General features: G+C 28.9%; 2 protein-coding genes and 1 long non-coding RNA gene across 6 annotated transcripts; 2 read left to right on the top strand and 1 right to left on the bottom strand.

Moving 5' to 3' along the window:
* The first annotated feature begins 1,829 nt into the window (after window positions 1-1,829).
* LOC136969373 (protein trapped in endoderm-1-like) lies at window positions 1,830-14,811 on the top strand. Of its 4 annotated transcripts, none has more exons than XM_067263510.1 (5): window positions 1,830-2,630; window positions 11,224-11,670; window positions 13,087-13,357; window positions 13,450-13,637; window positions 13,719-14,811. In XM_067263510.1, exons 2-5 carry the CDS (start codon window positions 11,234-11,236, stop codon window positions 13,972-13,974), a joined length of 1,152 nt encoding a protein of 383 aa, XP_067119611.1. In that variant the 5' UTR covers window positions 1,830-2,630; window positions 11,224-11,233; the 3' UTR covers window positions 13,975-14,811. The 4 variants fall into 4 exon arrangements, with proteins under 4 accessions (XP_067119611.1, XP_067119613.1, XP_067119612.1 ...); XM_067263512.1 differs by lacking the exon at window positions 1,830-2,630 and adding an exon at window positions 2,702-2,805; XM_067263511.1 differs by lacking the exon at window positions 1,830-2,630 and adding an exon at window positions 10,820-11,062.
* Window positions 14,812-15,850: 1,039 nt separating this feature from the next.
* LOC136969367 (probable imidazolonepropionase) lies at window positions 15,851-25,733 on the top strand. The gene is made up of 8 exons (XM_067263505.1): window positions 15,851-16,055; window positions 19,515-19,621; window positions 20,763-20,827; window positions 20,906-21,183; window positions 23,398-23,623; window positions 25,060-25,278; window positions 25,352-25,512; window positions 25,609-25,733. Exons 1-8 carry the CDS (start codon window positions 15,910-15,912, stop codon window positions 25,697-25,699), a joined length of 1,293 nt encoding a protein of 430 aa, XP_067119606.1. The 5' UTR covers window positions 15,851-15,909; the 3' UTR covers window positions 25,700-25,733.
* On the bottom strand, window positions 17,897-18,747 carry LOC136969371 (uncharacterized). Its single transcript, XR_010879812.1, has 3 exons — window positions 18,610-18,747; window positions 18,466-18,505; window positions 17,897-18,209 (listed from the first exon to the last, which is right to left on the bottom strand). It is a non-coding gene; the product is annotated as an uncharacterized lncRNA (long non-coding RNA).
* Window positions 25,734-26,070: the final 337 nt, after the last annotated feature.

Raw genomic sequence — 26,070 nt, 5'->3', positions numbered from 1 at the left:
GATCTCAGGCAATCAATGATGAAGGCCCTTAGTGATCTTACGTATAGGCGAAGAAGGTAACGCCTCGTGCTTTCGGGAGCTTCGCAATTTTGGTATCTTAATCATCAAATTGTAATTATTAAAAATATAATAGTGCTTTACTATCTATTTCTATATTAAAAATGTTCATATTATTAACTGTAGACCTAAATAAATCTATTCTCTATCTTCATTACTTTTTTAACGGGCCCCAGAAATAAATTTTTTCTAGGACATCGAAAATCCTGGGGGCCGCCTTTGAATGGAGCATCTCCAGTGGGATCAAAATTTGTCAGGAGGTCCATAGTCTTTATTGATAGCCAAAGATATTAGTGATCACAGAAACTAATGTAGAACTAATGGTAGTTAATGATACTAACTGACGATACCAGTATGGTAAACGAGGAGCAGGGATCACGCATCTCCCTGAAATGACAGTGAGGTCCACAAGGGATTTCCATAGTAACATCGAACTTTGTGAGAGGCCCATAATTTTTTATGGATGTTGTAATACTAGTAGTCACAGAATCTAGCCAAATCATTGACTTTACTGATGTTACTATAAATCATTAGTGTCAAATTCTACGCTATGGTCAATTTCACCATAACGTGGAATATGACACTAATGATCACTGCATTGAATGACGCTACTGACCATAAAAACTGAGACAGAAATAACTATAATTTAGCATGCTAAAAATCATGGAATAAATCACATCTTTTCATCATAGAATTATTGTTTCATTGACCATAAAATGAAAATGGCCCAAAACTCCTAATAAGAATAGAACTGACCATAATATTGATCTTTTTTTATTGACCAGAATTCTGATCTACTAGTAACTATATGTAGACAATAGAACTAACCATAGGACCAAACAAATTACCATGAAAATGACCACAAAACTGATAAACCTACCGATCATTGAACTGGGGCAGAGAATATTAAAAAAATCTTAAAAACACAACTATAATTTACTACGTTACAACTCACACTAATTACAATATAAAAATACAAAATTACCATTTAATTTCAATTCTGTTATACGAAAATGAAAGAAAATTAACATTATCCTTTGATAAACGACATCACATAATGATACAACAACTTTATTTATTGTTTAATAAAGACCACTTTGATCGCTAAGAGACTGGTCGACAAACAATAAAACCATTTATTCCTGTTGTTATCAAAGTATATGACCTTTAACATCAAAAAAATTTAAAAAAAAAAGCCATGGCTGTGCAGTAGAATAATGCGTAAGTAGTCTTTGCACTTACTGACACATGTCTTCTTCTATCATAAGGAAGCTCTAAGAAAATAACATCTTGTTAATCAAGAACACAAAAAATAATCTTCCATGTATTATTATTCATTAAGATTTAATGAACTCGACCCCCCTCTCGAGATCTCTAATATAATTTGGGAGTGGTTCTTCAGAGTGAATATCATCTTTATCAAGGGTTGGATGTATTAAATCGCGTGTAAATGTATTCAAAAAAAAAAATTTAAATACACGTTCAACGATCGAATTAACGGATTTCTTCGAACGGTTCAACGGTTTTTTTCTTCTTTTCATCCGAAAAAACACGTTTATATTATAAATTTAGATCCGAAATAGAATTAAAATTAATTACTTTTAAGAAACCCGCTTCTAGATCCATACGTTAATTTACAAATCTACATTTTTAAGCGTTGTTTTTAAAAGAATTATATTAATAGTGTTTAAAATTAAATTTTAATTAATGTTCCGTCAAAAAATTTATTATTATTTTATTTATTTTTTTCGAATTTTATACTTAAGAAATGTCTCCAAAATGAGGGTTTCAATCACTGAACTTGACACAGCAGCACCAATTCAAAATGCTTTGAAAGAAATGAGGAAGTTGCTCATATCCCTGCTTATAAAGTTTACTTGTCTGCCATTGGCTGAATCAAACACTCCACGTGCAGTTACTGAGTGAATCGATCTTCCAAAAACACGAGTACGGGGACGATAGCAGTCTCCTCTCAACCGTGTTTATTCCATCCCCGAGTTTAAAACCTGTTGAATCATTTTCTAAGAATATCGTGCGGGAGTTATTTTAAAATATATATATAAAAATTATATCCAACGACCTTAAAAAAATCTTTTAAAAAAATCTAGAAGAAGAAGAGGTTTTTGGAAGATCTTCGTATCTGTAATTAGAAAATAGAAAAAACAGGAGCGTCAATTTTCATACAGTAGAAAGAGGAAGAAGATGAAAAGCAGTAAGCAACTAGGGGTGAAATTTTGAACGTAGTGTGTAGTGCGTTTGATGTGTGTGTGTGTGGTGCGGATGAAATTGGAGATTGAGTCGAAAAATCTTTCAAAAAAGACCAACTTGTCCTCGCTCTTCTTTCGACGTTTGCAACGTTAGTCACGCTGCTTAGATTCAACTAACAACCTGTTGTTAACTCAACCTCTTGTTGTTACTCCTGATAGAATCTTAACTCGTTAAGAGGTCATTGTTACGCAGCAGTAACATTTTAACCGTTCTATAAGCTTTACAAATTCACGAATTGCGTTACGCGAATTAAAAGAAAGGAGGAAGGAACCTGTATTTCCTGCGATATCTTGGAATTGATTAAGGTAAGTTTTCATTATATATATATATATATATATATATATATATATATATATATTCACTTCCCTTTCCTTTGTTTTTTTATATAAACGTAACGTTGATTTCCGATAGCGCAACACTTTAACAAAGATTAAATTATATAGGTGCCATCGAGTCTGTAGTAATTTAACTTAATAATACGTAAGTAAAACTTTAACTTATGAGTTTTTTTGGAGTAGTTTAAGGATCGATTTTATTTAATTTCCTTGATTCAATCAAAAAATTTAATTTTTTTGATGATATTATTTTAAAAAAAGGCTAATTTACTTGCTCGTGTAAGTACTTCTACAAATGATTTGCAAGTTAAGAAATCAATGAATCAAGTCATCGGTTTGCAAGCTAAATCATTTAAAAAAAAAAAATGAAAGTAATAACACAGAAAAAATACTATAAATTGGTTTTTATTTTTAATTATTGATTATTTTAATTAATTTAATTTATAATTCTAAATTTTTATTAGTTGTTTTAATTGTATTTCTAACGGTAGATGTGCATTTGTTGATATTGAAGAAGATAAATAGGTAGGCAACTGACGGACAAACACACGTTTCGGTGAGAATTAATAATTCCATTCTCATCGAACGTATGTTTGTTTGTCATGTTACACGCAAAAAACTCGCGATTGGTATACAAAAAAACTCGAATGTTTGTACGTGTAAGCGTTGAATTTACGTGTTTCTACGAAATAAAATAGATGAATTTTTATCTAATCATCATTTGAATATGTTCTTTCACTCAAATATTTTATTTCTGAATAAAAATTTGTCTATTTATTATTATTTAGCACATTTTTAATGAAATTTTGCAACATAATTGTTTAGGTATTTTAAATATTTAATTTGTAATCTGAGAAATGAAATAGCATTTATTTTTGTATTATATTTACAACTACATAAATAAACGTAGTTTTATTTTAAATTATGGAATATATATATATATTTTTTTTCCTCAAAAAACTTATGGATTTTTTTGGAAATCATTTAGCATCCACTTGTGCTCGTTTTTCATTTCTCTAGAGGCGTCTACTAGGCGTTGGCTGCATTGTTGCTTGGTGTCTCATTAGGAGGCGAAGAATCCCCATAAAATTGTTACAACTTGAAAAGTAACAAGAATAAAAAACTTTGTGTACACATTTACAAATAATTTAACAAGGATTAAAGTTACAAATGATCAGGAATATGATGAAAAATTGGGATTACGGAACCTCGTGGCAGCGCGCCAAGTACTCTCTCGCATAAAAAAAACTCATTAAATACAATAAAAGATCTACTTTAGCTAAATGAATGTGTATAAAATGTTGGAAATTTTCTAGAGAACCATCTCTTAATTTTATATTTTCCAAAAATCTATACATTTTTTTTCTGGTTTTAAGTTAAGTTTTCCGTATTTTAATTTAATTTCTCATGCTAGTGCTTTGGTTAATTTGAATACAAACTCACAGCATCGCATCTAAAGAGAATTCCCTTATTTGCATTAAATGTATACAGAAGTTTATAAATTTTTTTTTTTTTTTTTTTTTTTTTTTTTTTTACAATATTTTCAGCTTCCATACACGTTAATTAAGTAAATTAAGTGTGATTTTAATGCAAATGAGCAGCGATTGCGTTACGATGAGAAATTAAACTGTAAATGTGAAAAAATTATTTTAAAATCTAAACAATTAGAAATTGTTTTTTTTGTAAAATAAAACATGCAAATTTCCCCCCAAAAAATAAAATAAAACATTATAAATTTGATCAAAATATCTAGGAATTTGACTGCAACGTGTCAATTACTCATTTGCATAAAGATTGCATCTAAAACTCCAAGTAATTTACACAGATTAACGCATACAGAAATTGAAAATTAATTTAAAAAAATCGATTTTAGCTTAAAATCTATAATAAAAAGTTAAGTTTTCTTTAAAAAAAACTCTCTTCCCCACCTCCTAATCCCTATTGAATTTAAAGAGATCAATAAATTAAAAATTATTTTTAGTAAATAAGATACTTTTGTTGATAAATTAAGCAGAAATGGCCATTTTTTTCTTTATATGTCATCTCGAATTTATGCCTTTTATTCCTCTTGTGTCAACTAAGCGTTAGAAAATATAATGTTTCAGTTCTGTTTAAGAAGGCTGAGGATGACATAAAAATTTCAAAATGTCATAAATTAAAAAAGAAAATCTTAGCATTTATCGACCGAGAAAAGATAAATGACAGATCAGATTGAAAATAGCAAAAAAACGTGTACAAGTTGTTGATGCTAATTAATGCACGAAGTGTATTTTTAGAATGCTATTATCACTTCAGGTTTCGTATTAAAGGCGGTGTCAAGGCTATTTTTCATCTGTTTGCTCCGTTATAAATATGAATTAAATGTGTTAAATGTTGGAATAATCTTCTAAAAAAGTCTTTTCGAAAAGATTTTTTTAAATTATAAAAAAAAGCTAATTGATGCTTACGATGATTCCGAGTGTGCTTAAAAATGCATATTTTTATAGCAAAACTTCGTAAAAATCTGCAAAAATTAAAGACTTAGAAGTCATTTAGACATAAATTATCCAAAAAACATCAATATCAAAGTGAAAATATTTAAAACACTAATGATTTAAATGCAAATTAGTTTGTTTTGATAAGGTCTAAAAAATCACTCTAACGAAAGGATGTTTTGGATTATGCTAATTGGACCCTTCGTTTGCTAATCTGAAGACTTTGGAATTTTGGGTTTGGCACATCATCTGCAAACTACTAATTTGATTATTCAACAAATTTAAGAATAAAAAATATATTGATAATTATAGATGGTGTTTCCTTTTTTTCAAAAAAAACTATTCAAAGTCATTAAATACTGATATTTGATAACTTATATTCTACTGATTACGTTTAAAAAAACTCTTATCAAATCAGCAGGATGATCATTAACATCTTATTCTTTTTAATTATTTCTTGAATTTTATCTATTGGTATACTGATGAATGTATGCAGGAGATAAAAACTTCCCTCTCTTTTACAACTATACTTAATAGAAATACAGTTTATAGGAATGAAATGAGTTTTTTTTTTTTGTTCTTCTATGTCTCAGTTATGAGTTAAAATTAAAAGATAATTTCTACATAAATTTGAAAAAATAAACTTAAAAATCTAACGAGAAAGTAAGGCATTACCAATAGAGAGATCAAAAACCTCCCTCCTGCACAACTGTATTTACTAAAGCGTAGTTGTATAGGAAAAGATTTTTGTGGCTTCTATACACATTTATGAGTCAGAAGGATAGAATTTGAAGATAATTTTCACATAAATTTTTTTAAAAAAGCTCTCATGAGAAAGGCATGAAGCAAATGACAAAGGTTACTTCTTCAACAATTTATCACTATGACTGTAAAATAAATCAATTGCTGTCAATTTTTGCAACTTCTAAAACATTTTGAGTTAATTTACTTCTATATTTTCATTTCTTTTAAATAAAATTTCACGAATGACAACAAATTTCCAACTTCCTTTATCAAAGGAAAATATTTCTTAATAATTCAACTATATTTTTTACTGATAAAAAATGTCTTATTCCAAGAATTTTAGCTACGTTAAATGCAAATAAAATTTATTACAATAAAATATGCAAATTTTAGAAAATTTAAATAGTTTTCAATACATTTCTACTGTTAAAAAAGTACTATTATTAATATGCTCAAGTAAATTTATGTTTTTTTTTCTTTTTTCTTTAGAAGATTAATTATGAATAGATTAATATATCAGAGTAAGGTTTCACTAAGGTCTTTGCTCTGTTAATTATCTTCATATAATTAAAGGATGAGGCATTTGGTAGATGAACACAATGCACAATTCATGTTACAAATTTATAGTTTATCAAACAATGCACCCTTTTGTATCTAAAGGTAAGTGTTCTTAACGTCTTACCTTTGTAATCTGAACTTAATTTATATTATTATTTTGGCTATTCTGATGCCATTTTAATTTAAGGCATATCAGTAAGCTAAACTGCTACATTTTCTTACTAATGGCAATTCTGACATTATTCTGTCTAAAAATGCTAATTTATAGCACAAATTATGTTCGAAATCCTTAAATTACCCATTTTAAATGTTAAATATACCCATTTGAAGTAAACATGATAAAAAGACAAGTAAGAAGTATCAAATAATATTTTATTGTCGTTAAATATTGATGTCAATGATGATGCTCACCTCTTAATTAAGTTCTTGTTCTAATTAAGTATCTTAGGCTGAGAAATTGGTAATTAAATTAACACATAATGAATATAAATCAATAAAAATTCATCTCTCCAAATTTTATAGCCTATAATCTATTATTACAGTTACAACTATAAAAATGTACTAAACAGGATGCAAAAAACAGCAGGAGCATTTCCTTGTAGAAAAAAAAATTATATAAAATAATAATTAAATTTTTAAATTAAAATAAAATGTAAATTTTTACGTATTTCAATAATTTATTGGTGAATAAATTTCTTTATATTTTTCTTCGTATTTACTTATAAACCATCACTCGCTTATCACTTGATGATAAACGAGATCAGATAGATTATAAGAGGCAAAAATATTGACTTCCAAGATTATTTATTGGATATTATTATTTAGAATATTCAAATAAATATTTTTATATTCGATAATAAAAAATCTTTTGATGTAATAAAGTTAAAAAATGATCCAAATCGATGTCCGGATCTCATAAATTTAATCGCAATTTCCAGACATTTATCATAATAAAACGATTATCGAAAAAAGCAAATTTAAAAATTACTAATATTAAAATTTATGATCTCATTTCTCTATTTTAATTGCATTTCTTAAGGAAAATTCCGATAATTTTTCTCACCTCATCTAGTTACATTAACCCATTAATCAAACAGTCAAAATTGATTAATTACTTACAATTCGATTACAGTTTGATTTTGAAAGGAAATCTTTCTCTCGTAAACTTTATCTCTGTATCTAAATCCCCCCAAAAGAAGTGTCTAACATAAATCTAAAATGAATTTTTATCAAAAGATATATTAGCTTTCACCTGTTATACCTATTTGACAAATGATATGTTATGATGCAAGCCGTGTGTTCTCGCACTTCAAAAGGGACATCAGAATGCTCTGCAGTTACACGACGGCGGACTATCTGTAAAATTAAAGAACACCTGAATATATCTGCATTTAAAAAAAAGGGCATAACGTCTCTACCTTTTAGTTCAAAAGAATAAACCTTTTAAATCAAAAGGAACATTAGAATATTGGCAATACTACTTGACATTAGAATGTACTTGAGTTATTAAAATAAGTATTGTTAGAGTGAAATATAACACTGGAAAAAACATATTACAAAGATATCCTTATTCAAAATCAGTAAACAATAATTACTTTCTAAGACAACATTTAATTTGCATTGATTTAAACGGCGAAATCAGTTATTAGAATGTCCTTGATCTAGTGATACTTTAATCTTATTTATGTGACTACGTATAACACTTAAACACAATTTACAATTCAACTATTTACTTTAAGAATATTTTATGGTATTATTTGCCATAATCAATGGATTTACTCATGTTTTGACCACATATATATATTTTTTCTTTTTAATTCTTAACGCTGATTCGCTTTGCTTGTCTTCATTTCCATTTATGGTTCTTACAATGAAAGGTTGATAAACTTTGACTCATAAATCTATCCATTATTGAATATAGGTTTAATATAATGAGTAAACTACTTTATTAAGCTAAATATTTTATAATATATTTTAAAACTCTATTGTTTTTAAATTATTTCAATAGAGAAATTTCAACTTTAACGAGTGACCTCCTTTGAAAATTATACTTTGAAAATAGAAAAGTCGTAAAAAAAGAACTTTTAAATTGCTCGTAAACTTTAAAATTTTGTAAATTAATGGTCTAATTATTTAAAAAAAATTTACTCCTTTAAAATAATTTCCAAATTTTTAAACTAATTTTTTAAAATAAACGTCAAGTTAGTTTAAATATTTTATATTGTTATAGTTTTATAACGCTTATATTTTATAAAATTAATTAAAGCGTTAAATTAATTATTTTTATATTTTTTAAAGTAATATTTTCATTCTGACATACTTCTTCTATGATTAATTAAACTAAAAGTCTGACAGAGTTCAAAGGATATCATTAAGATTCCTCACCAAGTAATTGATTGCAATGATTTCTGCTATTATAATTTAGTGAGTCAAAGTTTTCATTATGAAATATGCTAAATTATTCTAATATATATTTTATGAATTTATTATATATTAACTGCTGTTTTTTTTCATTCATTTAACCATCAGACAAGTCATACTTCTCTAGTGGTTTATTCAAAACTATTGGATAAGTGTAGTTTATAATGTAGTTTAATGGCTGAAAAAATTAAGTTTTAAAATAACCATTAAAATTAATTTATGTTTATTTTTAAGTAAAAAGGTTTTTCCAGCATTAAACAATTGGATTATTACACTTCTCTAAAAGTTTAAAGGTTTATCCAATGGTGTTGAGGCTGAAAAATAAACAAAAATAATATATTAAAAGAGTATTAAAACCTTAATTTATATAACTTTAAACGTTATATATGAGGGTTAAGAGAAATTAAACCATATGCTGGAATGGATAGTGCTTAATAAGCATGTGGTTACAATTGATAATCTCTTATCTGATGAGCCATCTGATGAGGCAATCATTCTCTATTCTTATATAAATCTAGTTTCTAAACCATCATGCGAATGTCAAGGTTACGAAGATGCGTCAACGCCTCAGATAATTATCTTATACTGATAAGTAGACAATAGTTTACTTAATTACGAGTGTTGAAGCAAATGGAGAGGAGGAACATACAACAATAACAATGCTTATTCTTTTACCTTATCTCATTACGGGTATTAATTTTTTATGTTTGTAATTTTCTCAGTACTTATCTCACTTCTAAATCCATAAATAACATAATTACTTCTCATTTAAATAGTAATTTTCTAACAACCTTTCACAGCTCCGAAGCGCAGAATAGTGTAAATTAAATTTATAAAATATTAAATTGCGCATTTCTATAAAATATAAGATGTGTATCGTAGATAATTATATACATTTTATGTGTCATAGATCATAATTTCCATTGGGTTGAATGGAGCATCCCACATTGTACCTCTGACACCAGTAGGACGGGTCAAGGACATTTCGAGGGAGTTCGTTAAAACTAAACATTAGAATTATCTACGAAATAATTATTTTTATTCGTCTTTAGCTCGTGTATTCATCTCTTTATGTACTTTATGTTGGGAACGACGGGGATAAACAGAATGAAGATAATATATACTTTCAGATGTTCGTTGACCAGATGGCGGAGTTCCGGTACACGAGACCAATGTCGGCTTGAGTTTCTCAAGTCATATTCCCGGAAATTTCTTTAATTTCTTATAAACACTGTCAAACTTTTCTGTTGCCGCCTCTCCAAGTATTTTGTACTTTGCACGTTTTCTTTATCGCAATGCTACGTGAATAATATCTCAAAATAAATAAACTACCAACATGTGTATACGTGTTTGTGTTTACGCATAAAACTGTCATTACCATTTACGTTACTCAACTGATAATAGAAGTACTGTAATGATTAAAATTTTGATGAATGTAATTTTGTCACTTGTTTCTTTACTACCTATTCTCTATTTGCACATATATTTACTGCCATTTCCTTCTGAATTATGTATTTATTAGCGTTTCTTGGCTATACTGTATATTTACAGTTGTACATTTACTTCCCATTCTTTGACCACATATTGACTGCTCATTACCTACTTGACTACACTACATTTACTACCTATCTTTTCTTAACCATATAATTAATATCACGAACTATGTGTAATAATGGAATAAAGATTAAAATATTTATTTATTATTTAAAAACTCAATTTATGCAATTCACATTTTAAAAAAATCCAAAATCTTCACCAGAAAACCGTTATTCTCCCATTTATTTTCTTCTATTTTTCCCCTTTGCCTACTTAATTCTAATAAATTAATGCGTGACTAATTCAAATTAAGTTTACTAATTTACTAAATAATCATAACGCAAAATCGCGTCATAATTACATAAAACTTGTTAATTAGTTCATTTATAAACAAGTTTAGAAAGAATATTTTTACATTTAATTTACTTTTATAACCGGTTTTCATATTTAATTACAGACCATCGACAGAAACTTTATTTACGCTACTAAAAAGCTATTTATTTTTAAAAATATCAGTTGGAATGACTCGACGTATCGTAAGAGATCTTCCGTGGAATGTTTTAAATTGTTTTTTTTGGATAGAATTTTTTGTAAACAAAATTTTTTAGAGTCATCCTCCTGGTAAGAGAGAACGCTCTCTTTGAATTTACGCTTCTCTAAGTCCCAAAGGTTCTTTATCAAAATGATTCATGCTCTTTAGATATGTTTATACTCAAATTATCATCGTTTAACGCGGTTTAAAGAGGAATTTTATTTATATAAATATGTAAAAAAAATGATTTATTTTATATTTATAGCATAATTTATTTAACTTTTTTTCATTTAAACAGGAAATTGACAATGGAACTAGCATCGAACATGTCCATTCTACCTGGAACCGATTGGAACTTCACCAATCAAACTATAGATATAATCCACCCTATACAAGATATCGATTTAGATATAAAGGAACAACGAATAATCATTTATCCTAAAGGAGCTTCGATTTTCGCAGCGATATGTGCAGTTTTGTTTATCATTTTTGGAATTTTAGGCAATCTCTTAACAATTCTTGCCCTTTGTAGATGTGCCAAATTGAGAAATGCCACAACGGCTTTCGTCGTCAGTTTATGCACTGCCGATCTTCTCTTTTGTACCTTTAATTTGCCTCTTACAGCTTCACGTTACATTCATCAAAGTTGGCTCTTGGGTGAAACTATGTGCACCCTTTTTCCATTCTTCTTCTATGGCAACGTTGCTGTTTCTTTGATGTCCATGACGGCCATTACAATAAATAGGTAAGTGAAAAGTAATTTGAATAAATATATATATATTAGTTTTTTTGGAATTTTAATTAAGTTCGACAGGATGGTAACAGCAAATTATGTCACGAAAGATTGATTTAAGATAAATTAAATCCGGGAAATTATTGATTGCGATCTTTTCCAAGAGCAATCTGTTATCAGAAGAAGCAATGAAAGGAAATGTACATACAGTATGCAATACGTAGATGATACACCTGCTTTAGTTTTTAAACATTTTTTTTTTTAAGATTAATAAAATATCAAAGCTATCTTATATTTAACTCACAATTCTAAAGTTATATAACCACGTTAGTCAAATATTATGTACAAGAAATATCAGATTCAAAACTATTGAGGACCTAAGCTGCAGGCTTAAGCTGAATCTTATTTATCTTGTGTATAAATCTGGCTCTATAATCTATAAAATGCAGACTATGTAGATATTGTATAGCCAGAAAAATGTTATATATTATAGGCTATCAAAAGAATAGGACATATTATGTATAAATAAAATATGTACATTTTCATTCTTATGCCCATATAATATAATCCATATTTTCAACCCTATATGCTTCATAACTTACGCACAAGGTAGTGTATATGGTATCATATATCCACGTCTAGTTATACGAATCATATCTGTTAAAAAAAACATTAAAAATATATAAAAAGTCGAACCTGGACTCTGCAATCTCTCATTAATATTAAAAAAAACAAGTAACTTATAATCTATGAAGAAAAAGTATTGGTTAACTCGCAATGTTACGCTAATTACATAAAAGATACCAAAAGAGTATACCTTACAGGTTCATTTAGTATCAGTTAAATATAACTTAGTGTAGAGACTATCAAAAAAGTTTTATTTTTCATATATTTAGCATCAAAACTAGCTTTATGGTGGACTGTTCATTCGCACAACACTCTTAGAGGATCCCATGTTTGTTTTGCAAAGGGCTCCGCAAAATATGGAACTTGTATTGCTCAACAAGACATTTTGGTTAAGTCATGTTTTCATGTTAATGATTTGCATAGATCATATAATCATTTTTCATAGATCTATACATATTTACTATAAATTGTTTACGTAATATAAAATATAGTTATTCTTTTAATCGAGAATCTAATACATCTGTATTAAACAGCTGTTCCGCTGTTATTTAATAAAGATATAAACAGTCGGAAGTTTGACAGAAGTTTGACTTCCGGTCGTGTAACAAACACAATATATTATCTCTGATGTAAGATAACGACGAATCTGCCGAGTTTGTTTTATACACCTTTCAGATACACGTTACCGCGATTCTAAACAATTTCTCACATACTACTGTATAACGATTATGCTGAATAAACTTTTTTGTTATATTTGTTACATGTTCATAATATTAAACCATATCTAAACTTTTTTTCCAGATATATCTTGATCAATCATTATAGAATATATGATAGAATCTATCGCAGAAGAAACATAACCCTGATGATTGCATTCTGCTGGTTATTTAGTTTCAGCATGTTGCTCCCGACATTAACCAAAACTTGGGGCCAGTTTGGTCTTCACGAAGAAACTTTTTCGTGTACCATTCTTAAATTGGATGGCAAGTCTCCCAAAAAGTTCTTATTCGTTTTTGGCTTTCTTCTTCCTTGCATTGTCATCATACTATCTTATTCGTGTATCTTCTATAAAGTAAGAAAATCACATAAATTTGATTATGTTTATAAATATTCCTAGATTTATAAAGTTTTTAAATGTATATATATTTTTCTCTCTCTCTTCAGGTTCGTCAAACTAGAAAAAACATCGCAGCGCATAGCCCAACTACCCCAACTCAAGCTCCACTTTGTCATCAAGTTTCTCAACGTGCTGATGAAATTCGATTAACAAAGCTGATGATGATTGTTTTCTTTTCCTTTTTGATCTGTTTCCTCCCTTTGATGATCGTTAACGTGTTCGACAGCAAATTCAGGTGATATTTATAATTAAATTTTTAACTTTAAAACAGTGTCCACTACTGAATTGCTCAAAAGTCGTTAATTTTTTAATACAGGATTCCGGTAATTCACGTGTTAGCCTCCATCTTGGCTTGGATGAGTTCTTGCATTAACCCCATCATATACGCCGTTCTAAATCGCCAATATCGTCAAGCGTACGTTCGTTTATTCTGCCCTCGTGAAAGAAATACGTCTACAGTTTCGAGATCGGGGAGTGGTTCTGCGTATTCTAAGACTCTAGTATCTGACGTCTTCATTTATCATCCAGCATCAAACAAAATGGAGAAGAAGCAGGCGGAGGACAAGATCTAAGCTTTTTTTTTTTTTTTACATTGTATTAAATTCGTGACTTCCAGTTAATTAAATTGACTATAAAGTTCTAAATTACAATGGAAGAAAAACGACGCGAGATGAGGTCATTAAAATTGAGATCCTCGTGTTAAATGCATCTGTGCTTGAAGTAGAAAGAGATGGAGACGACTGTGTTGTTTGGCAACATAGGGTATATGATAAATAGGGCAATCATCTCACGTTTCAGTAGATGATAAAGGTTTCACCTCAAGGCATTAGATACAAAAGACTAAGATTGATACTGTTTGCATGAAACACGAGTCGATAGAAGTTAAAATTGATTTTTCAATACAAGGGATGAGTTTCAAACGGTGTGAGCTTATAAATATTTATATCGTTTAACACAGAAAAAAACAGCTGCAATAAATTGGATAGATATCAATTACGAATTTATTAAAATATTATAAAAGTATTTCCCCAGATATCAAATTCGATCAGAAATAATTTGTCTAGAATGTTTCCGGTGGGTTTCAAATTTGTTCAACAATTTTGCTACGGCTGATACGTTATCTCTATTGGAATTTTGTTGAAGTGATCTTAAATTCCTTTCTCTACAACCAATCTTGAAGACTTCAAAAATTTTAAGAATTTGCAGTTTATTTATCATCATTAAAACAAAATTTAAACATTCGTGTATAAAAAAAAATGGAGTGATTTTTGTGTGTTAAAGTGTCCATTGAGACGTTTGTAAATGTATAAATTTGATATTCGATTCGAAAATTGCAAATAATAGTAAAATTAATAATAAATTTTAAAAGAAAGTTATTGACGGCCGTTAGTAAACTGATGATTTCTTTTAAATTAACGATTAAATACAGGAAATTTAATTGATTATTCTTATCTAATGTTTACTTAAAAGAAAGAAACCAGTTTAATGTGCTACATATTATTCTAAATAACTCAAATTTTTAGAATAATATAAGAAAATTCCTAACAAATATGTGCTTATTGCTGATTAATATAAATTTTAACCTTACTTAATTCTCATTTTGCCCAATTTTTGAGGCAAATTTGACTCAAAATTTGTGTAAAATAATAACGAACTAAAATTTTATAACGAATTAAAATAACAATTTTATTAAATATTAAGAGCTTTAATTCATATTAAAATGTGTTATTGTTTTGTTGTTAATAATAAAGGTATTTACTATATTTTTTACATTATAAAATATTAATAACTTTTGTATATTGTATTCATTAAAATTATTAAGTAGATTTGTTTGTTGTTTTTTAGTTTTAATTTAAAACATTATAAAAATATTTATATTTATTCAAAAAACATCTCTTATTTGTGATTTAATACAATTAAATATTTAAATAATTAATCAAATTGCTGAATCATATTTAATTTTTAAAATGGATGCGGAATAAGGATGCAAATTTAAAAAATTTGCTGATAGTTGCGTTTTTGATAACTGATCTTTTGTACTAATCTCTTCCAGAAGTTCTCATCACATGGAGAAAAAGCAAACAGCTGCAAAGAGCAGCCGTAAATGAGAAATTACAAGAGAATTATTGACTTTATACGCTTTAATAAGTTAAAATAAAACATTCTAATCAATTGCCATATTCTAAAAATTGCCATATTTTAAAAGTTATAGCATAAGTTTTTCAGAAGTGAGCAGTTATAAAGCACAACATGGCTGCTGTAAATCAGCAATTGCAAGAGGAATATTGACGTTATAAACTTTCAGGATTGCTAAAATCATTCAGATTATATAAATTATTATGTTATTTCGTATTTTTTTATTAAAAAAAAATAAATTCTTTATAAATTACAACCATTCTTCATATACTTCCTGAGAGATAGGAATCTTCAATAAGATAACATCTAAGGTCATGCAGATAAAGTCACTATTCATTTTTCACTTGTAATAATCTTTCGAGCAAATAAACATGGCTAAAAATTTAAGCAAGAAACTATTGATTCATTCTGCTGAACAAGTGGTCCAAGTAGTGAATAATCGACAGTTAGTAGTCAAAGGAAATGAGATGAATAACTTGATAACATTGGAAGGAGGAATAAGTGTTGTGGTTGATGAGTAAGTAGTTTTAAAATCAAAAAAATCTTGCCGATATTTATTAATTATTTAATCGAGACAATTAAATAATAAACCAAGTGTATTTACTGTAAAAATTATATAAATTCACAGAATTCTTAAAATGTTTTGGCATTTTTTAGATGCTTGATAACATGATAAAGTAGTCTGCTTTTCTCCTTTATTAACGTATAAAATTTTATATTTATGGTCGATAAAGTTTATGAATCGTTAATAAAATTGATTTAATGAATGCGTTTTATTAAAATAAAATGCCAATAAATTTAATAGCACAAGTGTGTTCAAGATATTTACAAATGCAAAATGTGACCGGTAAACGTATCGTTTTCATAATAAACGCTTATTAATCTTAGTTTCAAAGTTCAATTTAGTGAATAAGCTTGATATTAGTTGCTGTGGATGAAAAAATATTAAAAATTTTAATTAAATTTATGTTAAGTTCAATTATAATTATTCAAATTTTCTTACAATATCCAAAATAATTCAAAATATTATAAAAGACAAAACATAAGTGTAATATTGCAATTGTTAGAGTTGGCAAAATTTTGGTAAAAAAAACCAGTAACTATTTTTGGAAGCTCTTTAATATTCTTAAGAGCATTGTAACATTTTTTTATCCAGGTTGCTGAAATGTTTGTCATGTATGAATTGTGTCTGGTGGAAATGATGGCCTGATGAGGTTTCTGACGTTTCTGGGTTTGAGCCTGTTTCAGATATAGTTGATGTGTGTGGGTGGAATGGCCAAGAATGTTGACATTGGGAATCTTCACATTGATGATGTCAACGAGTTGTTCGAAACTCGTGTAGAGCACTTTCAATGAAAGAGTTGGAAACTCTAGCAGCACAACTTGAACAGGAAGAAGGTTAAGAATTTTTTTCAGGAAGGTTTTTTTCAGGAAATGGTACCACTCGGGATCTCAACACAAAGATACTTAAAGAAAGCTTTATCGCGGATATAAATTGCCTGTGAATTTCTTGATTGGGAATGCAGCTCTTCCAGAGCTGTAATAAATACTCTCAACTGTGTTATAACATATTGGAGGAGAGAAAGAAAAAGATCCAACAGACATCCTTATTGCAGTTTCTAACGAGAAAAATCTCGGAGCTTTTTGATCTAAATGGCCCTCGACTAACTTGTAAGCCAATCTCATTAAGGCTTTTTCATTATGCCATCGTTTTCAAATAAATTGTTTTTATTTTTAATGTAAAATTATAAAATAACCATAAATCTTTATTAAAATTTAAATATTAACTTTTAGTAGTCAATTTTCATACCGAAAGAACTAATCTCATTTAAATATATTACAATTTTGCAGTCAGTTTACAATTCACTTTATGAACAGTTGGCTGGAAACCTAATCACTTTGTAAAACGAAGTTTTACTGTATAATTAATTGAAGACATGCGAGTATGGGATTACAATTGAAAACATAACGGCAGACATGAAATTTCAATTTAAAAAAAAAAAAATTGCAGTTCTTATTGCAATTGTAAACCTACAAGGCAAGTCCTGTGTAATTCTGCAAATACAGTAATTGTAAGAATAACTCCAAATTTAAAAGAAAAGAACCAAAATAATAACAAGAAGAACTGCAGATATGGCATAATAATCTAAAAAAATAAGTTAAACTATTGCGGTGCGAGTTTTTATGTTATTTTTTCATGTTTTTAAACTCTTGGCTTTGAAAGATAACCTTTCATGAACTTTTATCAAACATAAATTAATGTTATTCACAAATAGCAGTTTTGTAACTTATACACTTTACAAGAAAGGAAATTATTATCTTAATAATTTGTAAATTAAGGTAAAACACTTTTAAGAATTTTATAATTTCATATTTTTATTTACAATCTTAAAGAAATTATTACATAATTTTAATAGAAGTTCATAATTATAAACGGGGGTACAGTTTTTAAAAAACTTTAAAACTAATTTTTAACAAATTTATCAATAATGATTATTTATTTAAAAATTGATTTATTAGATAAATATTTAAGAAAGAAAACCAGGACGAAAATCCAGCATGAAGGTTTTATGAGCAATCAGCTACACATTCCCCGTAACTGCAACAATATGGTTCACAACAATTATCATAGGCTAATGAACAAGTGGAACCAACATCATGACATATTTGCCTATTAAATAATAATCAATCAACATTAGTTAATAAATATTTTAAAAACTTACATGATAATTAATAATTAATAGTTAAAGTTTCAATTGTAATGGGAACTATTATAAATTCATATTGAACTTCTACGTTCAATAATTTGTTTAAATGTTAATTAATTCATAAATAACATTACTTTAATAATTAAACATTTTAATACAATAATTTGAATTTTGAAACATAAAAATTATAATAAAAAAGAAAATATACACTTCAATTACCTCTTGAATAAAGCTCTAAAATGGCGCCGATTAAAGTTTTCTAAATTAATAAAATATTATTATATAATTGAACTTTTTTACATAAAATTTAAGCAAAGTTTTTATTAATTTTAATAAAATGTTTTAATTTATAAAATTTCTTACCATTTAAAGCGTACGCATCACCAATGATGGCGACAGTAATGAGCACGAAGATAAAAATTGCATTCATTTTCATATTTTTACGAATAACAATAATGCAAGTCGAATTCTTCTGCCATTTTATATATTCTCTAAAAATATGCCATATGTTTATAGCAGTTATTATAACTTTTATGTCGATATAAATGCTGAAAATTGAGCTTTTATTGGTTATGAATTAACTATTATTATATTTTTATAAGACCTTCTAAAGACCAATTCATAATGCATGTTTTTTAAAAATAGTACATAAATTATGCTGCTGTTCAATGTCTCAAAATAATAATTAGAATTATTTTTATTTATGAAAAAATAATTAAGAAAATAACACGTTTCTCGGTGAATTAAAGCGTTAATTCAGCGGCTCCACTTGAGATATATCAGATGTACAATAAGCCATTTGATACTAGATAAAAGAAAGATTTAAAGAGAGCGTGTTAAAAATAAATAATAAATGAAAAATATTATATATATTTCAACAAAAAAATACATAAAAATTTATTATAATCTTATACAACTGATAGACGTAAGCCGCGATATGCAAATTAGGTCAGTATAAGCCGAATCCCGAAAGATTTCTTTGAAGTTATCTCAAATATGAATGTTATTCGATGTGATAATTTATTATTATAATTATTTACAAGAATAATTTCGTTTTTTAATAAAAAACTTGCACTGCAAAGCTTTATTATCGAGTTTTTTTAAAGATAATAACACGTTGTGAATACTTAAACTGAAACTACCGAGTTGCAATGTAGCTTTACGTAGCTTTTAGATGTTGTATTTCAATTTTTTTCTTGAGAAATAATAATAATAATTTACTTTTGTCCTAATAATTTCTTAGGATCTTAATAAAATTTAAATTATAGAGATGGAAAGATAGAAGATATTGGCAAGGATGAAGTTATTGCGGCAAAATATAAGGGTGCGAAATTTGATGAGAAATTGGATGCCAGTGGTAAATGTTTGATACCAGGTGATTAGACATTTTGATTATGTAGTTATATATATATGTATGGTAATTTATGAGTGTTTAGAATTCATTGAATAAATAAAATTCACGCGATCGTGAGAAACTTTTATGTAAGTAAAAATTTCCATTTTGAAAAATCAGGTGATGATTACTTAATAATCATGCTAAACTTCTACTTCACGTGTAAATTATTTACTGAGAAAATTTTCAAATGTGGTGTGTTTTATACAGGAGACTTCTGAGAAGATAGCAAACTAATTCCGAAATGTACCACGAGGTAAGAAATGGCGCTTTATTCATACTCTGATACGGATTGGTCGCTTGATCTTTAAGGAATGTTCAGATTTAAACTGTCATCCGTGTATCGTTCGAACGTTTGTATCTAGTAATATAGATCTATCCCGATTAATTTTATTGCTTCAGCTGTTCAAAACACAGCTGCAGCAATGTTTATAAAATAAGATTGAAAATTTTCTTGATCTTTATAATGTTCGGTAAAAACTCTAAAATTTAATTTACTAAAATATTTATTATTAATCTCTTATATGAGGCAATTGTGGACTCTCAGACTTGCCCATAGATGATTTTTCTGTCATATTTTGAGGATCAGAAGATTATTATTCATCATTTTATATAGCATGCTCATCAAGATTAAACATTTCCATTACCTTTAAACTAGGAAGTTTTCCATTATAACAGTATTTGTATTCTCAACAACTCCAAAACACGCCGTATCGATAATATATGATTTTACAGTAGATGTTGTTGCAGAATGTAGATAATTCTTTGACTGTATTCTTTACAACTACTAAATTTTATTTTAAAAATCTCAAAGTTCGTAGCATTTAGTATCAAACATTATTATGAATATAGCGCTATTTCTTACCTTGTGGCTAAGTTTTATATTAATCTTTATGCGTAAATGTTAATCCTGTCTATTCCTTTTATTTAAAAAAAAACTAACTTAGAACATTTCCAACATTTAGTTGCTTCTACCTATAGAGTATATAAATATTTATTAAAAAAAAATATGCAAATGAGCGTAATTAATGTAAAATTTAATTTATTATACACACTTTAATAAATTTATATTTAAACTTTTAGCCATTAAACCCATGTTTTTTATTATAAATATGCATTTTAGGACTTATTGATGCCCATACTCATCCGATTTGGGCAGGAGATCGAGTTCACGAATTCGAAATGAAGGTAATTCTTTAATTATTCATAAATTCAAAATATTATTGAATATTTTTGTTAATGTATATCAATTTTAATATTCTGTAGCTTCGAGGTGCTACTTACATGGAGATTCATAAAGCGGGAGGTGGAATTCAGTTCACAGTCGATGAAACACGCAAAGCATCAGACGAAATACTACTGGATCTGTTTAAACAGAGGATTTTTAGGATGATGCAAAATGGCACGACCCTCGTCGAAGTTAAATCTGGTTATGGATTGGATTGCGAATCTGAAATGAGGTTGCTCAGGATAATAGAGAAAGCGCGTGATGCTATTCCCATAGAATTATCTTCTACGTTCTGTGGTGCACACTCTGTACCTAAGTAAGTTCACACGTTTTATACAAGTGAAGATGAACATATTTATCGTATTGTTTCATGAAAATATCGAGAAATTGTTCTTTTCTAGGTAGAAATCTCATTAAATTGTATAGGGTTAGCAACAAAGTCACCGTACATATTATACAGAGAACCTATATTGTATCGTTTATATCTTATTTGAGAAATTTAATAACATTAAAAATTAACATTAAAAATTTAAAAAAAAACAATTAAAAATCTCGATTTTTAATTGTTTTTTTTTAATATATAACGAATGGAGATCTTTTAGAATTTGGACATTAAATAACTGTCCTGAAGGATTTATAACGACAGTCGGATCCTGATTTTTATCAACGTAATTTATCTCTTACTTGAACTTACGTGATGCGTGATAATTATACTAGAATATAAAAAAATTGTATTCAGAGTTGGAGTTTTTTTAGAAATGATTTTTATAACATTCCTAACAAGTATATTCTTTCATAATTTATTAAAATTGTTAAACTAGAAAAATTTTTAAAATAATGTAATATGAATGTAATCTATAAAACGTATACTAAAGGAGAGAAACTCCATTAAGTTCGTTCCGGTTCGCAAACAGAATAGTTTTAATAGGTCTGTCCTGAATATATTGAACCTACGTCACCATTATGAGCATGATTTGATTTAAAAAAAGCTTTATTAATGCTCACAGATCGGAAAGAGTACAAAAAGTAGATAAGGAAGATCCCATAAATTACATAACTCTATTTTTTAAACATTTTTATTACCCTCCCACCCTATCGCAACGTACCGTCGCAAGCGGGCATACAGGGCGTGTATCACCCGCGGGTGCCAGAACACATTCCTTAAGTACCCGATTTGAATTATGACAAAAAATGGAACAAAAACATTACACTGTAAAAGTAAAGTTACGAGCTCCAACGGTCCAAGTATTAACGCTTGCATTATATATTGAATATTTATACAGATTTAGTCTATAATATTGCATGATCTAACAAGTGGCCCTGGTACAGTAGCGAGTTTCTCGTCCGGCGAGGAATAATCTTACGCAACGTTGCCAGACGTTCATACCATCCAAACTCAATTCAAAGGAGTTTTGATGATAATCAAAAATAGGAATTCTTGACATATTTGCATTAAATTCGTAAGAGACGCAAAAATAGAACTTGCACACGTGCTCGAGTTATCTTAGTGGTGGTGATACCGCAATTCTACTCATTGGACCCTACTACCTAGATCCCTAGGAAAAGAATTACACAATGCTACGAGAATAACACCCTTCTGTTGCCAGAGTTTCCGAACCGAAGACTCGATCATACATGCCTTAGTAGCCTTCAGGCTAGGACATTAAGAAAAATCTGTTATATGATTTTTTATAAGTAAATATTAATAATAACTTATCATTTTTAGTGCTTAAAACATGAGCGTGATCACCGATTTTAGTCGGCTAGATAATTTACACTGCGCAGATAGGAGGAAATTCGAACCAATTACCGTATCTTGATGCCACTGCTTACAAATAGGCAAGAATTAGATTTTCGTAACTATTTAGGAAACGGAGTACTTTCATACAAAAAAGTCGTAACCACAGATATTGTTACATAACGCTGTATAAAGAACACCCCATCCTACGTAACTCTCCGTAATACTGTTATAGATCCACCCCTTGGTGTTACGTAATTTATGGAAGGCTCCCTACGGCCAAACTTTCGATTGTTGGCATCGATTTATCAATTAATGGTTACGTCTGACCATAGGGAGCCTTCCATAAATTATATAACACTAAGGGAGTGGAAGGATGTCTAGGCCAACATTACAGAGCGCGTTACATAGGATGTGGTCTCATCGACTATCGATGGTTTAAAAGTCGTCAATATTATATCGATAAGTAACTCGTTATTGTCGTTTACAAATAACTAGTTTGCTATCACTATAAAGCACCTTAGTGCAAATTACCAATTTGGACTAAAATCCATTGTTTTTCAACCAAATAATTAACTAAATATATGGGGTATGCGTTATATATCTTCCATTCTTGAATGATGTTTGCGTGTAAGTTTTTATCAATCCTTGAAAATCGTGTTTTCGATTTAATGACTTGCTAAAGCATTAAAAACAACCGCATTATTTCTAATGATGTGTAATGGTTATATTTGTATCATAATTTTACTTTTTTATATAAGTTATAGATTAATGTAGGGTATGCCATTGCAGAAGTAAGACGGCAGAAGAAGCAACTCGATCCGTTATTGATAATCAAATTCCTAAATTGAAGCAATTAATGGATGAGGGAGAGTTACACGTAGACAGCATCGATGTCTTCTGTGAAAAAGGTGTTTTTGACTTGCAGCAATCTCGCAAGATTCTTCAAAAAGGGCGCTCCATAGGTCTTCGACTAAATTTTCATGGCGACGAATTGAATTCTATGGGAGCCGCTGAAGTAAGTACTAAATTTCTACTGCCTAAACATTATAGCCTAAGCAATATACAGTTGAGTCCAGTTAATTAATTGAGCACTGGATAAGGGACCACGCTTAAGAGAGCACTTTTCATGTTCCCTATTCTCTTCCCTACGTTTTACATTAATGGGACTCCCCATCTGATAATAGAGAAGCCCATTTAAATGCACATTTTTAGAGCAGCAGCAGTCCACATAAGGGTGCACTATTCTAAGGAAGATTTATATACGTCTATCTTTAATCTTACGGTACATCACCGCCCAGGGCACATGGCGATAGGATTATCTACGTTATTATACGCGTTATGTGGAGATTTGGTGAAACTTTCCCAAGGCCAATTTTCTAATTCACAGACAGTCAAAAGATTTCGTACAGAGTCGTAAAAGACAGATTTTATTGGACACATTGTATATCAGGGGCATACTTTTATTATAGATGGGGCAAAATTGGCACTGTATTCCGCAAAGTACCTAAAAACACATTTTTTAAAAAACTTTTATAGTATCGGAAGAAATTTCTTGATTTGGCTTTTTATTTTTAATAGTGATTACTACTACAGAGATGTCACTGAATAGTTAGTTACTGTATCATTATATTTACATTGACACAGCAACGCAGTGCCAAAGCTGTACGTAAGCCAAAATATAGTATGTGAATATGAATTTTAATGTTTCCAAGCATGTTATAGGTTACATAGAGCTCTCAAGACATGAAAAAAAAGTCTAATTCTATTGACAACCCCTTCGATGATCTTGTTACTTCGGTTAAGGAGCATGAACCAGCGATCCCGGCGGTTTAAGTACACTCGACTGAGTATTTTAAAGTAGTTATTCGGAAGCAAAACAGAACTTTCCTGAGCAATTTTATCCTGAAACTTTCTGGTATACGAGGAAGACATCATTTGCCCAAATGATAATTTCGTGTAACATTCGACTGTAATCACTCGAGGCAACTTATCTACAATCGATTGCAACTTTTAACCTTCATCACTTTTAACTCCCAGGTATTCTATTACCTGGTGCGAGTCAACTATCAATTTAGCCAACTCCCTGTTTAACAGAACGATATAAGAGGCCATAGCTGTCAGCTAAATCAGATATGATGTTTTTTCTTCCCCTTTGTCCCCTTCAAAAAATCATTTGGGATATTTATATTTTGGGTGGATCATTAGGTGTCACGAGAAAACGTGAAAATATGCGCTGATTGCGTCACGACCTCGCAGTTCACTGTTCTCGGCACCCAACTGTAAACATTATCCGGAAAACGTGTAGGAATTCGCATTAATTTATAATTAATTCTACTCGATTGTGTAAAAAATAGCTGTTGTATGTGTTAAAAAAACATAAAACAATGTTTTAACATTAAATTTTATTTATTTTATTTGAATTGCAAACCCATTGATCTTTTCTATCTACAGATGGGTGCAAGCATTGGAGCACACGCAATATCCCATTTGGAAGAAATTAGTGATGAAGGAGTCAAAGCAATGGCTTTATCCGACACAACTGCTATTATTTTACCAACTACTGCTTATATTTTAAAGCTGAAACCTCCCCCAGTAAGGAAAATGATAGGAGGAGGAGTCGCCGTAGCGCTTGGTACAGACTTTAACCCAAATGCATACTGTTTATCCATGGTAAATACATTTATTATTAACATAAATAATAATTTAGATTTAAATTTAACTTTTATACGATTCATCTACCCAGCCACTGATCATGAATCTTGCATGTATTAACTTGAATATGACACTTAAAGAAGCATTAGTAGCTGCAACCATCAATTCTGCCTACGCTCTGGGAAGATCCCATACAAATGGCTCTATAGAGATAGGAAAATTGGCAGATATCTTAATTTTAAGGCATCACAGGTATCAATTTTCATTCCGGTATTATTTTATGAAGTGTTAAAATTATATAGGCTATATATATCATACAATATAAATGAATATTTTTATTCATTTTAGGTGGGAGCATTTAATATACCAAATTGGTGAACACAATAATTTGATTATGTACGTGATTAAAAGAGGAAAAATTGTGTATAAAAATCTATAGTATTTAGGTATATGCGTTTAATTTTAAGTAAACGTTTAAGATATTCATTAAATCCAGAAAAGAAAATGGCTTTATAATTTCTTATTCCACTTATGTATATTGAAAGGGATCTTGTATAAATTTATAAAGATTCAAAATGAACTGATAGAAAATGTTAATGGAATTTTTAGAAATTAATATAGAACTTTAATTAATAAACTTTATATATTAAATTGTTCTGTTCCTTATTCATTTGTACAGTACATGGTTTGAGCAAATGCAATGAAACTTTTCATAGATCATTATTTCATCAAGGAGGAGGCTAACGACTACTTTTTAGCTGAATAAAAGTTATTCCCCGCAACAGGCCCTCTTTTCATCTGGCTAGCGAG

This window comes from Centruroides vittatus, unplaced genomic scaffold (assembly GCF_030686945.1).
Source record: "Centruroides vittatus isolate TY-2023 unplaced genomic scaffold, ASM3068694v2 contig_1777, whole genome shotgun sequence".
NCBI classification, from domain to species: Eukaryota; Metazoa; Arthropoda; class Arachnida; order Scorpiones; family Buthidae; genus Centruroides; species Centruroides vittatus.
This window is presented reverse-complemented; position numbering and strand designations above follow the sequence as displayed.